This window comes from Rhincodon typus, chromosome 35, assembly GCF_021869965.1.
Source record: "Rhincodon typus isolate 14 chromosome 35, sRhiTyp1.1, whole genome shotgun sequence".
Taxonomy (NCBI): domain Eukaryota; kingdom Metazoa; phylum Chordata; class Chondrichthyes; order Orectolobiformes; family Rhincodontidae; genus Rhincodon; species Rhincodon typus.
In genome coordinates, this window is record NC_063366.1 from 18,345,884 (window position 1) to 18,358,171 (window position 12,288).

Genomic DNA, 12,288 nt, shown 5'->3' on the forward strand with positions numbered 1-12,288 from the left:
CAGACACACAGACACACAGACACACAGACACACAGACACACAGACACCTCATTGAGGCCGTGAAACAGAAAGAGAGCCATGAAAGGCGCTATATCAATGCAACGTTCCTTGATGACAGAGATAAAATCTGAGAGAAAGGAGGGCACGTTCTCAGTGGAAGCTCCTGGGGTGTGGGGTCGAGTCAAATAAACCAGCAACTCAAACTCACCAGCCTGCAGTGCCCTCACCTTCATGGGTCAATTCTTAACATATAGATAAGCCCTCACCAGTTATTGAAAAAGGTGAAAATGAAGCCCACAAGATTACACTCAAAGAGCTGCCACACAGGGTTGCTCAGCCGGCTGGAGGTTTGTTCAAGATGACGATAGCATGGGTTCAATTCCTCCATTAGTTAAGGACTCCCTTTCTCAATCTCTGCCCTCGCCCAGGACATAACTGGGACGTTTTTTTTCCCCCCGTTTATTCATTCGAGGGATGAGGGCATCGCTGGCCAGGCAGCATTTATTGTGCATCCCTAATTGCCCAGAGGGCAGTTAAGAGACAACCATGTTGCTGTGGGTCTGGAGTCACATGTAGACCAGACCAGGTAAGGATGGCAAGATAACAAGGTGTAGAGCTGGATGAACACAGCAGGCCAAACAGCATCATAGGAGCAGGAAGGCTGACGTTTCGGGTCTAGACCCAAAAGAAGGGTCTAGGCCCGAAACATCAGCCTTCCTGCTCGGCCTGCTGTGTTCGTCCAGCTCTACACCTTGTTATCTCAGGTAACTGCTGTCCCATGATAGTGACTCACACACCAAACAGCCACCTTCACAGAACGAAATGCACACCTCCCATAAGCCCATCACAAGAAGCTTAATTGTGTGTTATTTAAATAGCCAATTAGTAAAAGAAAGAAGAGGCTCCAAAAAAGAGAGTTTGGCTCGCCAGAAAGGAAATGCGGAGGTGCCAGTGTTGGACTGGGGTGGACAAGGTCAAAAGTCACACGACACCAGGTTATAGTCCAACCGGTTTACTTGAAATCACAAGCTTTCAAAGTGCTGCCCCTTTGTCAGGTGAAGTGAGGAGAAGCAGACAGGCACAGACTATACAACCAGAGATCAAAAAGATCCTACAAATGGTGAGTGGAGTGTGGACCAGCTGAGTAATAGGTCTCTGCAGGTGACCGAGAGTGTCAGACGGTGTGAGTAAAGTGTTAATAGCTGAATAACAAGCAGAGGGATGACCTATAATCCAATTAATTACGTCTCTGCCTCAATGACAAAAAAAATTGAACATAAGGTGGTGCTGGAGACAAACCCAATGACTGGAATAACATGATAGATGTAAGAGTCACATGCTGAGGGTCTAACCAAAGTAATAAGTAATCCAAAACTGTACAAACTAATTAAGGCAGAGAGATCATAACAAGTTGTCAAGGTGATGGTGTCTTGGTAACAGAATGAGACAAACTCTAACAGAACCCATCCTTTCGGGGAGAAGGGGGGGGGGGGGGGGGGCGGTTAACAGGGAAAGGAGGGAAGCACCAGACACACCCAGGCCTTCCACCCAGGAATCTAGTCAGGGATATTTCAAAGGGGCACGTTCAGCAAGGTCAAGGCGAGTGAAGAACACAGGTAGCAACGACCCAGAAAACGTACCCTCCAGCTCCTACTGAATGGCCAACACAAGCCAGGCCTTAAATCTGAGATTTCATCCCTGCATTCCAACGCAGTCAGGGAAATGGGGTGGGAGACAAACTTCAAAAGGCACTTGGGAGCTGCAAGGCACAGTGAGTGGCCAGTTCCCAAGAAAGGTCATCAGGCCTACTCTGTGGGCCCCACATTCCAGGGTTTGTTCCTGTCAGCTGTGGTTGGTGGTACATTGGTTGGGGGCTGGGGAGGGAGGACATTGAACAGGATAGGGATGGACGTAGGATAAGAAAGCTCATCAATGCCTCTACTGTCTCAGGAGGCTAAGGAAATTCAGCATGTCCACAGTGACTCTCACCAATTTCTATGATGGCACCATAGAAAGCATCCTGTCTGGATGCATCACAGCTTTGTTATGGCAACTGCTGTACCCAAGGCCGCAAGAAATTACACAGTTGTAAATGCAGTCCAGTCCATCCCGAAAACCAGCCTTTCTTCCATTGACACCATCTATACTTCCCACCGCCTTCGGAAATCAGCCAACAGAATTAAATAAAGACCCCTCTCCTGCCAGTTATACTCTCTTTCATTGGGCGGAGGATACTAAGTGTGAAAACACATACCAACAGATTTGACTTATGAATGGACCTCTCGTATTAGAGTCAATCTTTCCCTGCATCACCCCTGTAGCTGTAACATGATATTCTGCATTCTGTTCTACTACCCTGATGTACTAATGTAAGGCATGATTTGCTTGGGTAGCACGCAAAACAATACTTTTCACTGTATCTCAGTACGTGACAATAAAATCAAACCAAACAAAAAATTACACCTAAAACATTCCCAAGGCTCCACACTCTCTGAAGGGAAGCACAGGGCAGAGGTGGAGATTCAGCAGGTAATATTGTTGGGATTACAATACTGTAGTCAGCATTGAGGAAGGCATTTTGGTCTTTAAAATAAAAAAAGGTTTCCATGGCAAGTACACACGACCCAAACCCCTCTGCCAAATCATCAGCCCTGACCCTACGGTAGCAGAGGATCCCTCCCTCCCTAACTCTCTGATAAATTGATGGCTGAGGTAGATAGACTCTTTAAGCGAAGACGTGGGCGGGAAGGTTCAGTACAGATAGGAATGTGGCTTTGAAGTTACAATCAGATCAGCCATGATCACATCGAAAGGGCTGAATGGCCTACTCTTGTTCCTAAGCCACATTGCTCACAAACTAGCCCATTCCCATTGGAGAAGCGCAGAGCTGTGGGAGGGTTTTTGTACAATGACAGGATCGGGAGTCCCTGTTTTAAACAGAGAGTTTGTCATCATGAGTTGCCATGGAGAGCACGCACAGAAACTTGTCTGTACACATCAAGGGCAGGGCCCGTCTCCGCTTTCCCAGAACTCAATTTGCTTCTGACACCGGAGGTTTGCGGCTTGATGAGATCACGTTGCTAGGATAAACATCTGAAGAACTTTTATTTTGGTGTAAGATGCAAAAAACAAAAAAAAAAAAAAAAAAGGTGCAGACTGAAGGCTGGGCAAACCTTGAAACAAAAAATGAAAAAAATCAGTGACCCTTCACAGACAGGAGCTCAGGGAGAACCATCTTGACCCAGTGATCAACTCGGTCTCACAGATTAGAAAGGAGATCACAATAGAATAAAACAGGAAAAAAAACCAATATCACCATCTCCCCGCTCCCCGTGGTGGAATATCTCAGTGACAACTTATCATTAGTTATGTGCAGACAGGTTAAAAGGATACATTTCTGGAAACTTGAACACAGGGACACTACCACGCTGCAGAAGGTTTGTACGCAGGTGCACCAAATATTCAGCAAAGCCAACATGAAATTATAATTTAGCACAAGGGGAACCGAATACAAAAGTGTGCAAGTTATGCTCCAGTCACACAGAGCACCGGAGAGACACATCTGAAGTATAGTGTAGAGTATCATGGGCCGAAGGGCCTGCTCCTGTACTGTACTGTTCCGGTATTGGTCACCTTAGGGGGAGGCAATGGCCTAGTGGTATTATTGCTGGACTGTTAATCCAGAGACCCAGGTAATGTTCTGGGGACCTGGGTTCGAATCCTGCCACAGCAGATTCTGGAATTTGAATTCAATAAATATCAGAATTAAGAAGCTAAATGATGACTGTGAATCCATTGCCGATTGTAGGGAAAAACCCATCTGGTTCACTAACGTCCTTTAGGGAAGAAAACTGCCATGCTTACCTGGTCTGGTCTACATGTGACTCCAGACCCACAGCAATGTGATTGACTCGTAACTGCCCTCTGGGCAATTAGGGATGGACAATAAATGCTGCCTAGCCAGCGACACCCTCATCCCATGAATGGAAAAAACCCTTATTTAAGGAAGGATGTAAAGACATTGAGAAAAGGTTGACTGGACTAATATCTGACACAGATGGGTTGTTTTGAGGAAAGTTTGCATCCACTGGAATTTACAAGCTCAAGAGAAAACTGAAGTGAAACATAAAAGATCCTGAGTGGTCTTGACAGGGGAGATGGGGGAAGAGGATCATAGAATACCTACAGTGTGGAAGCAGGCCATTTGGCCCATCAGGCCCATACCAACCCCTCTGAAGAGCAATCCACCCAGATTCAACCCCCAATCCCCACCGCCCTATCCCTGTAACCCTGCATTTCCCATTGCCAATCCACCAAACTACACATCCCTAGGCACTCTGGGTAATTTAGTATGGCCAATCCACCTAAAGTGCACACCTTTTGACTGTGGGAGGAAACTGGAGCACCCAGAGGAAACCCATGCAGATGCAGGAAGAATGTACAAACTCCACACAGACAGTTGCCAGAGGCTGGAATCGAACCCGGGCCCCTGGCACTGTGAGGCAGCAGTATTAACCACTGAATCACCCTGCCACCCCTTTGTTCTTATGTAGAATTGGGGTCATCCACTTAAAACAGATTAAGGCAAGGGAATACATGATGAATGGTAGGCCCTAGGAAATAGAAGAATCTTACATTTACACCATATAGAGTCATACAGCATGGAAACAGACCCTTTGGACCAACTGGTCCATGCCGAACATAATCTCAAACTAAACTAGTCCCACCTGCCTGCTCCTGGCCCATATCCCTCCAAACCTTTCCTGTTCATGTACTTATCCATAAGTCTTTTAAACGTTGTAACTGTGCCTTCTTCAGGAAGTTTATCCATATGCGAACTACCCTGAGTAAAAAAATTTGCCCCTCGTATTTTTTTTAAAAAATCTCTCTTCTCACCTTAATGTGCCCCCTTGTCTTGAATCCCCCATCCGAGGGAAAAGACACCTAACATTAACTCTATCTATACACCTCACAATTTTATAAACTTCTGGAAGGTCACCACCAGTCCCTCAAGGCATCAGGATAGTTGATGCGAAAGTGCACTATAGTGGCTAAAGGCAGCTTACAATGTACTTGTCTTTATTAGTTAAGGCTTAGAGTTCAGGAGCAGGGACGCTACACTGGAACTGCGTAAAACATTGGTCGGGCCACAGCTAGAGTATTGTGGGCCATTCTGAAAGCCACATTACAGGAGGCATGAGATAGTACCGGAGAGGGTGAAAGGAGGAGATTTACTGGGATGCTCCCTGGGCTGGAGAGTTTCACTAATGAAGAGAGATCAAACAGACTGGGGCTACTTTCCTCAGACAGAGGAGATCGAGAGAGAGGACATGATCGAGAAGTGTAAAATTATGAGGGGGCGTAGATAGGGTGGACAGGAAGAAACTGTTTCCCTTGATGGAGGGGTCATCGATCAGGCAGGCATAGATTTAAGGCAAAGGCTGAAGGTTTAGAGGAGACACGAGGGAAAAGTCTTTTTCACCCCGAGGGTGGTGGGAATCTCTCAATCTGTAAGGGTGAGAGAGGCAGAAACCCTCATAACATTGAAGTCTTTAGATGTGCACCTGTGATACCAAGGCTGGAATTAGAATATTGTTTTTGGATGTTTTTTGACCTGTGTGCACACGATGGGCCAAAAGGCCTCGTCTGTGCTGTAGCTCTGTGGGACTCTGATTATCATTAGCAAAGGAAATCCTTTTTCTCTCAGGATGAGGAGTGGGAAATGTGAGGCTTTAGGATTGTCTTCCTGTCAAAGGTGGTGGAAGGACAGAACTTGAATATTTTTAAAAGGCAGAGGTGGATATATTTGTGTTAAGCAGGAGGATGAAAGATCACAAGGGCCGGCAGGAATGTGGATTTGACGCTGCAATGAGATCAGCCATGTTGAATGGCAGAACAGGCTTGAAGGGGCAGAATGGCCTATTCTTGCTCCTAATTAATGTGATCACAAACAAGTCAGGAGGGTGTTCCATTTGAAGAAACAGAGCTACTGGAGGGAATTTTTTTTTTTTTAAAATAAAGTAAATACACTCAGGTTCATAACATACAGCGCACTGTTCAGCAGTTATGTCCTCTGTTGAGCTTTGACTGAGATACAACAGCTAAATCCCTACCCACCCTCGGCCCCTCTCAGCCTGCCTCACACAGTCCTCGTCCAGGAGTTGCAACACTTTCAAGCCTCAAAAATGAGGTCAGAGAGGGAAAAGTAAAATGAGGAAACATTGTCAGAAGCTCTTCCTGTGGTGAGTAACTCACTTCCTGACTCCCCAAAATCTGTCCACAAGGCACAAGTCAGGAACGTGATGGAATACTCCCCACTCGACTGGGTGAGTGCAGCTCCAACAACACTCGAGAAGCTCGACACCCTCCAGGAGAAAGCAGCCCCACGCTCATTGCCTCCAACATTCAGTCCCTCCACCATCGATGCCCAGGTGCAGCTGCAGTGTATACTGTCTGTAAACATACTGCACTAACACTGCATTTCTCCTCAAGAGAAGGTTCCAAATGAGTGTCCCTCTTCTACTGAGGCAAGGGCAGCAGATACATGGGAACACAACCTCTTACAAATTACCCTCCGAGCCACTTATCATCCCGACTTGGAAATATATCACCGTTCCTTCATTGTCACTGGGTTAAAATCCCAGGATTCCATCCCTTACAACATCATGGGTGCCCCTACACCCGAAGGACTACAGCAGACGCCACCACCCAGACCCCTGAAGGCATTCTCCAGGGCAATTAGGGATGGGCAATAAAGGCTGGCCCTAGCTTGCCCATCCCAAGAAAAGATGATCTTGGAAGTTTTCCCATTCCAGCAACGTACTGGGAACACTGTCACCGAATGGACTCCAGTGATCCGATCCTCTGGCTCACCAGTTCTCAAAGCTGATTACTGGGAATCATTACAGAACACAAACGTTGTGAAGTGTGTTAGTTTGGAAAAAACAATCTGAACGACAGCCACCTTAACATCCTCTGGGATGTGGTGAAATGGCATATCTTCCCATCAGGACAACGGAGAAAGATGGTAACTGGAGGAGGAGGACCAGGGCGGGAGTGGGTAGGATGGTGGGAAGAGAGGTCAAAGAGTAACAGGGGAGGGAGAAAAGCGAAAGCAGAAACAGATTCGCATATAGACCCCACCGTGCTCATCCTCAGGAAATTCCTTCAGAGTAAGCAAGCGACTCAAGAGTTCAGCGCCCCCCATTGTCCAATTTGCTACACAGCAAGATCCCATTAAAAAAAAATCAAAACGAGCTCACATCCAATTGCAAGTGGCTCTTGTACTCTCATCTGATCATTCAGAGTTCAGTTCCTCTCTCCGGCTCTTGCAGAGAGCTCAGATCCCCGAGTGGGATTCGGAGTTGGGGCCTTTTGCCTCAGAGGAGAGTTTGCCAACAACCTTAAACGAGGAAGGATGTGGAGAGGTGAGAAGACAAGTTGACAATTAGATAAATTGAGTGAGCAGGCAAACACGTGGCAGATGCTGTACAAGATGGCTGAATGTGGAGTTGCACACTTTGTTGTGACAAACATAAAACATTGTTGAAAATGCTGATCTATTAGGAAGCGTAGATATACAAAGGGATGTGGGTGTCTTTGTTGACCACTCAATGAAAGGAGACAGGCAGCTACAGCAGACAACTTGGAAGCTGAATGGTATATTGGCCTTCATTGCAAGAGGATTTGAGTTCAAAAGGAGGGATGTCTTACTGCAGTTATACAGGGCCTTGGACAGACCACATCTGGAGCATTGTACACAGCTTTGGCCCTCCTATCTAAAGAGAGAGGATATACTTGCCATAGAGAGAGAGAGAGAGAGAGAACCAGAGGTTCACTAGCTAAAACCAGGGATGGCAGAACTGTAGTATGAAGAGAGCTAGGTTCAACTGGACGTGTATTCACTCAAGTTTAAAAAGGATGAGTGGAAGATCTGATGGAAATGTATCAAATTCTAACAGGGCTGGTCAGAATAGATGCAGAGATAACGGTTCCCCTGGTTTGCAGAGTCTTAGAAGTCAGAGACAATTCTCAGGATACAGAGTGGATCTTCTTGAATTGGATTAGCTTTATTGTCACATGCACTCATACTGGGAGTGCGATGAAAACTTTACAAGTCACCACTTACAGCGCCATCTTGGTACAAAAAAGGTACAGATTCTTGACTACAAAAACTTAGAGAAAAATAAAAAGACAAAAAAAAGAGGATGACAGAGCTTCAAAAAGGTACAAAATCAAAATGATAAATTAGAAAAAAGGAATAAAAAGTTCAGAATAACAGTCCAAAATAGTATACTAAGGGGAAAATAGTATACTAAGAGAAGTTAGTCCATTTCACAGCTCTGGGCTTGAGGATCCAATCCCATCCCCCTCTCCCTTGGAATCCTGGGTTAGATTCCCACAACGCCGAAGAAGAACCACAGAGTCACTGACTGACGCCAAAGCCACTGCAAGGAGACCCAAACCGAAAGGCCAAGAGGTGAGGGAAAAACGTCTTCGCTCGGAGGAGTGCGAACCAGTTCAGTTCTCTACTGCAGATGGAGGTCAAATCACTGATTATATTAGAGAGCGAGAGTGAGCGCAAATTTTTTAAGCTATTAAAAGCCATCATGGGTATGGGGGAGGGGGGATAGCAGGGATAGGGCATCAAAACAGAGGATCAGCCACGATCCTATTGAATAGCAGAATGGGCTCCACAGGCCAAATGGTTTACTCCTGCTCCAAGTTTCTATGCTCCTGTATAAGCATGTGGAGCAGACTCACTAGCATCAGGGATAGTAGGAACTGCAGATGCTGGAGAATCCGAGACAACAAGGTGCAGAGCTGGATGAACACAGCAGGCCAAGCAGCATCAGAAGAGCAGGAAGGCTGACGTTTCGGGCCTAGACCCTTCTTCATTTCTGATGAAGGGGCTAGGCCGGAAACGTCAGCCTCTCTGCTCCGATGATGCTGCTTGGCCTGCTGTGTTCATCCAGCCCTGCACCTTGTTGTCTCACTAGCATCGGGGCAGAGTTCATGGAATAGCTTTTCAATAATGTAATAGCTTTTCAGTTAGAGCCTGGTATATCTCCGCATGCCTTGCACTGTAGTATTTTGTAACACCATTTAATTCACATTGAGACTAAGAGGTATAAGCCTAAAGACAGTTTTTGTCTTTGCTTTCTCTTTGACCAGTCTGTCTTGAATCCAAATCCATTGACGTGGGACATAAAAAAACCACACAACAAAGGAACGAGGAGAATTTTTCTCTCTCACACAGAGTCATTAGGCTGAGGAATTCTCTTCCCCAGAGAGCAGTGGAGGCAGATCACAGGAGTTTTGATGAACAAGGAAGTCTGTGGTTTTGCGAGGCAGAGCCAAACAATTCCCGACAAGATCAGCCATTGTCCCGTCAAACAGTGGAGCACGATAAAGGGGCTGAATGGCCTACTCTTAACTGTGTTCTTCTGCTGAGTCTTTTTTTTTTTAAAAAGAGAGATCAGAGAAGGCTATAGCATGGAAACAGGCCCTGCAGCCCAACTTGTCCACACAGCCCACTTTTCACAATTAATCTAATCCCACTTGCCTGCATTTGCTCTATATCCTCCCATACCTGTCCCATCAATTTACCTGTACAAATGTTTCTGAAATGACAAAATTGTACCTGCCTCCACCACTCACTCTGGCAGCCTCTTCCAGACACACTCCACCCTGTGTGAAAAAAAAATTGCTCCGCCCCCCACCCCCGACCCTTTTGTATCTCTCCCCTCTCACCTTAAATCCATGCCCTTTAGTTTTACACTCCCCTACCACGTGGAAAAGCTGTCAGCTATCTACCTTATCTAGGCTTCTCATGATTTTACAGGCCTCTATAAAGTCATCCTCCTCAGTCTCCTACACTTCAGGGAAGAAAAAATTCCCAGCCTATCCAAGCTCTTCTTATAACTCAAACCTTCCAGTGCACGGAGCACCCTCGTCAATCTTTTCTGCACTCTTTCTAATTTAATAACATCCTTTCTATAGTAGGGCGACCAGAATTGCATGCAGCACTCCAAATGTGGCCTCACCAACATCTTGTACAGCTGCAAGACGTCCCAACTCCTATACTCAATGCTCTGAACGATGAAAGCAAGCATGCTGAAAGCCTTCTTCAGTTTAGGTAACAGCTGGTCAATACCAGCTTGCTATAATTTGGCTACACGCAATGTCCATCATTTTTCCTGCAATACCGACTATATTTCAATAGGTCTTTAGCTGGAGGGCCCCCCCACGTGGTCAGAAAAGTTACTGGGTGAATGCAAATTAGTTGTGGTTTGGGTGAGAAATACGCAGATTTAATTCTTAGAAGCTACTGGGATGACACAGGAGGAAGTGGGTAGAGGGTGGAAAATCTGGGGCAGATAAAGATGGGCATCTAAAAGAGGAAAATGAGACGGGGGTGCATTGGGGAGAATTACAGGTGGCATTGGGAAGAGGGGGTAGGATAGAGGGGAGTGAAGAAAGGGAGAGAGAAGAGAGACAAGAGGTTCTGATTACCCTGTCCCCTTTATAAAATAAGGGTGCTCTTCATCTGCTGGCTTTGGGGGAAGGTGTCAGAAGAGAATTTTAATCCCCTGTTTTGGTTGGAGGCTGCGAGGGTGAAATTGCGAGCTTAAAACATCAGTTTAAAAAAATTATAACGACAAGGCATGCCTCGGGGTGGGGGAAGAGAGGAAGTGTGGAGAATACAAGCAGCCACATTATCAGGCCCACAGTGCAGATCCCCGTAACTCCCCTCCCTCCATCCCTCACACTCACTCACTCACCGGGTAGACTGCTCACTGAAGGATCCGCCGTGAAGCAAGCGGATCTTGCAGTACAGGATCCCATTGATGAACGGCACGGCGGAGAGATTGACCACTGTCAGAGTGACCAGGAACTTAAACTTCTTTTTCTTCATCAAGAAAGCCATAGAACAAGGGGACCAACCTACCCCCCTCAGAGACAGAGCTGGGAGTAAAACAAAAACACAAACACACAATTAAATACAGATAGAAACTCATTAACAAATTGGATAAGCTGGTAAAGAAAAGGTATTGAAAACAAAAACCCTTTAAAATAAGGACAACACCCCAATATCAACAAATATTTGATTTCCCTCCCCATCCAAATCTAATATTAAGTTTTCTTTCTCCGTTACCTGGCGAAGGGAAGAAATCCTCGCTGGATATATCAAGTAAATTATTTTAAAGTCGCCTTCTCATGAACTGGTTGCTCCCAGATTGGGCTCTCTCTCTCTCTAGTGAAGTTGCTTGTTAACTGACAGAAGCGGAGAGCAGTGTTTCACAATCAGGAAAAGCCCAGAGAACTGGGTTGAACTTTTATTTCTCCCTGAGTTTCTCAACAGTCCCTCCTCATTCTCTCTGCATCTGCCTCGTCTTGTCAGCCCTCAACCGGTTTGACCTGAAGTTGTGGGTGAAAGGGAGCTGCCACTCTCTCGTTTTTTTCCTCGTTGTTTGATAGCCACTTTTCCAACAGGACCCTCCCCCCTCGTCTTGTGGGCTGAACTAAGACTCCAGTTAAACTATTCAAGTTAATACCTGAAAGTAATCCAGGTTTCAGTCATGTGGGACTCTCTACTTTCCCCCAACCTCACAGACAGAGTCACAGTGAAGAAGACACGGGGTGGTTCTAAATTACTCACTTTCCCCCCCCCCCAAAAAGGGGTCTTTCTCTCTTGGGATTGGGAATGGAATCTGTGCACAGGCTGTTATCTTCCTCACCTATTGAAGTGAAATTATGACCTTCAAACTATACAAGTTTTTAAAAAACACACACACAAAAGTAAGCATTTTCTCGATCGATGAAGCACTTCAAAAAGTTTGTTAGACCGGAAACAACTTGAGTACAGCAAGATCCCATGTGACAACGACCAGACAATCTGTTCATGTGATTGAGGGATTGGTATTGGCCCGGAGTCAGGGATATTTCCAACCCCTCCCCCCCAATACTTGTTCGAGATAGTGCAGCAGGATTATTTTATAATATTTATTAATTAATAATTGTTATAAATAATATTTTCTGTTCAGGCTGTGGGGTGGATTTGAACCCATAGCTTGGTGTTGCTAAGGCTGAGTCACTGTCGACATTCGGCAATATCTTATTGCAGCCCGCTTAGCTCAGCTGATTTCTACCGGTCTGGTTTCCTCCCGATTTTAACAATGATGAGGGATGGAACTGGTTGATTTTTCCGACCTTTGCAGGTGACGATTAGAAAATTGATTTCCCCCCAACCTTGTTAAACACAAGTCAGTCCCTATTAAGTGCTCT

The 12,288-nt window shown here is 45.8% G+C and overlaps 1 protein-coding gene across 2 annotated transcripts in view; it reads right to left on the minus strand.

Moving 5' to 3' along the window:
• The window catches only part of LOC109936079 (protein FAM102A-like), a 28,245-nt gene extending 16,308 nt beyond the window's left edge, over positions 1-11,937 (minus strand). Inside the window, exons 1-2 of one of the 2 annotated variants that reach the window (XM_048616950.1) lie at positions 11,742-11,937; positions 10,785-10,968 (exon numbers count right to left, since the gene is read on the minus strand). In XM_048616950.1, coding sequence (XP_048472907.1) covers positions 10,785-10,930 — 146 coding nt within the window. In that variant the 5' untranslated portion in view covers positions 10,931-10,968; positions 11,742-11,937. Of the gene's footprint in view, positions 1-10,784; positions 10,969-11,158; positions 11,704-11,741 lie in introns of those variants that run through there. The other variant, XM_020534690.2, reaches the window with a different exon arrangement.
• Between the last annotated feature and the right edge of the window lie 351 nt (positions 11,938-12,288).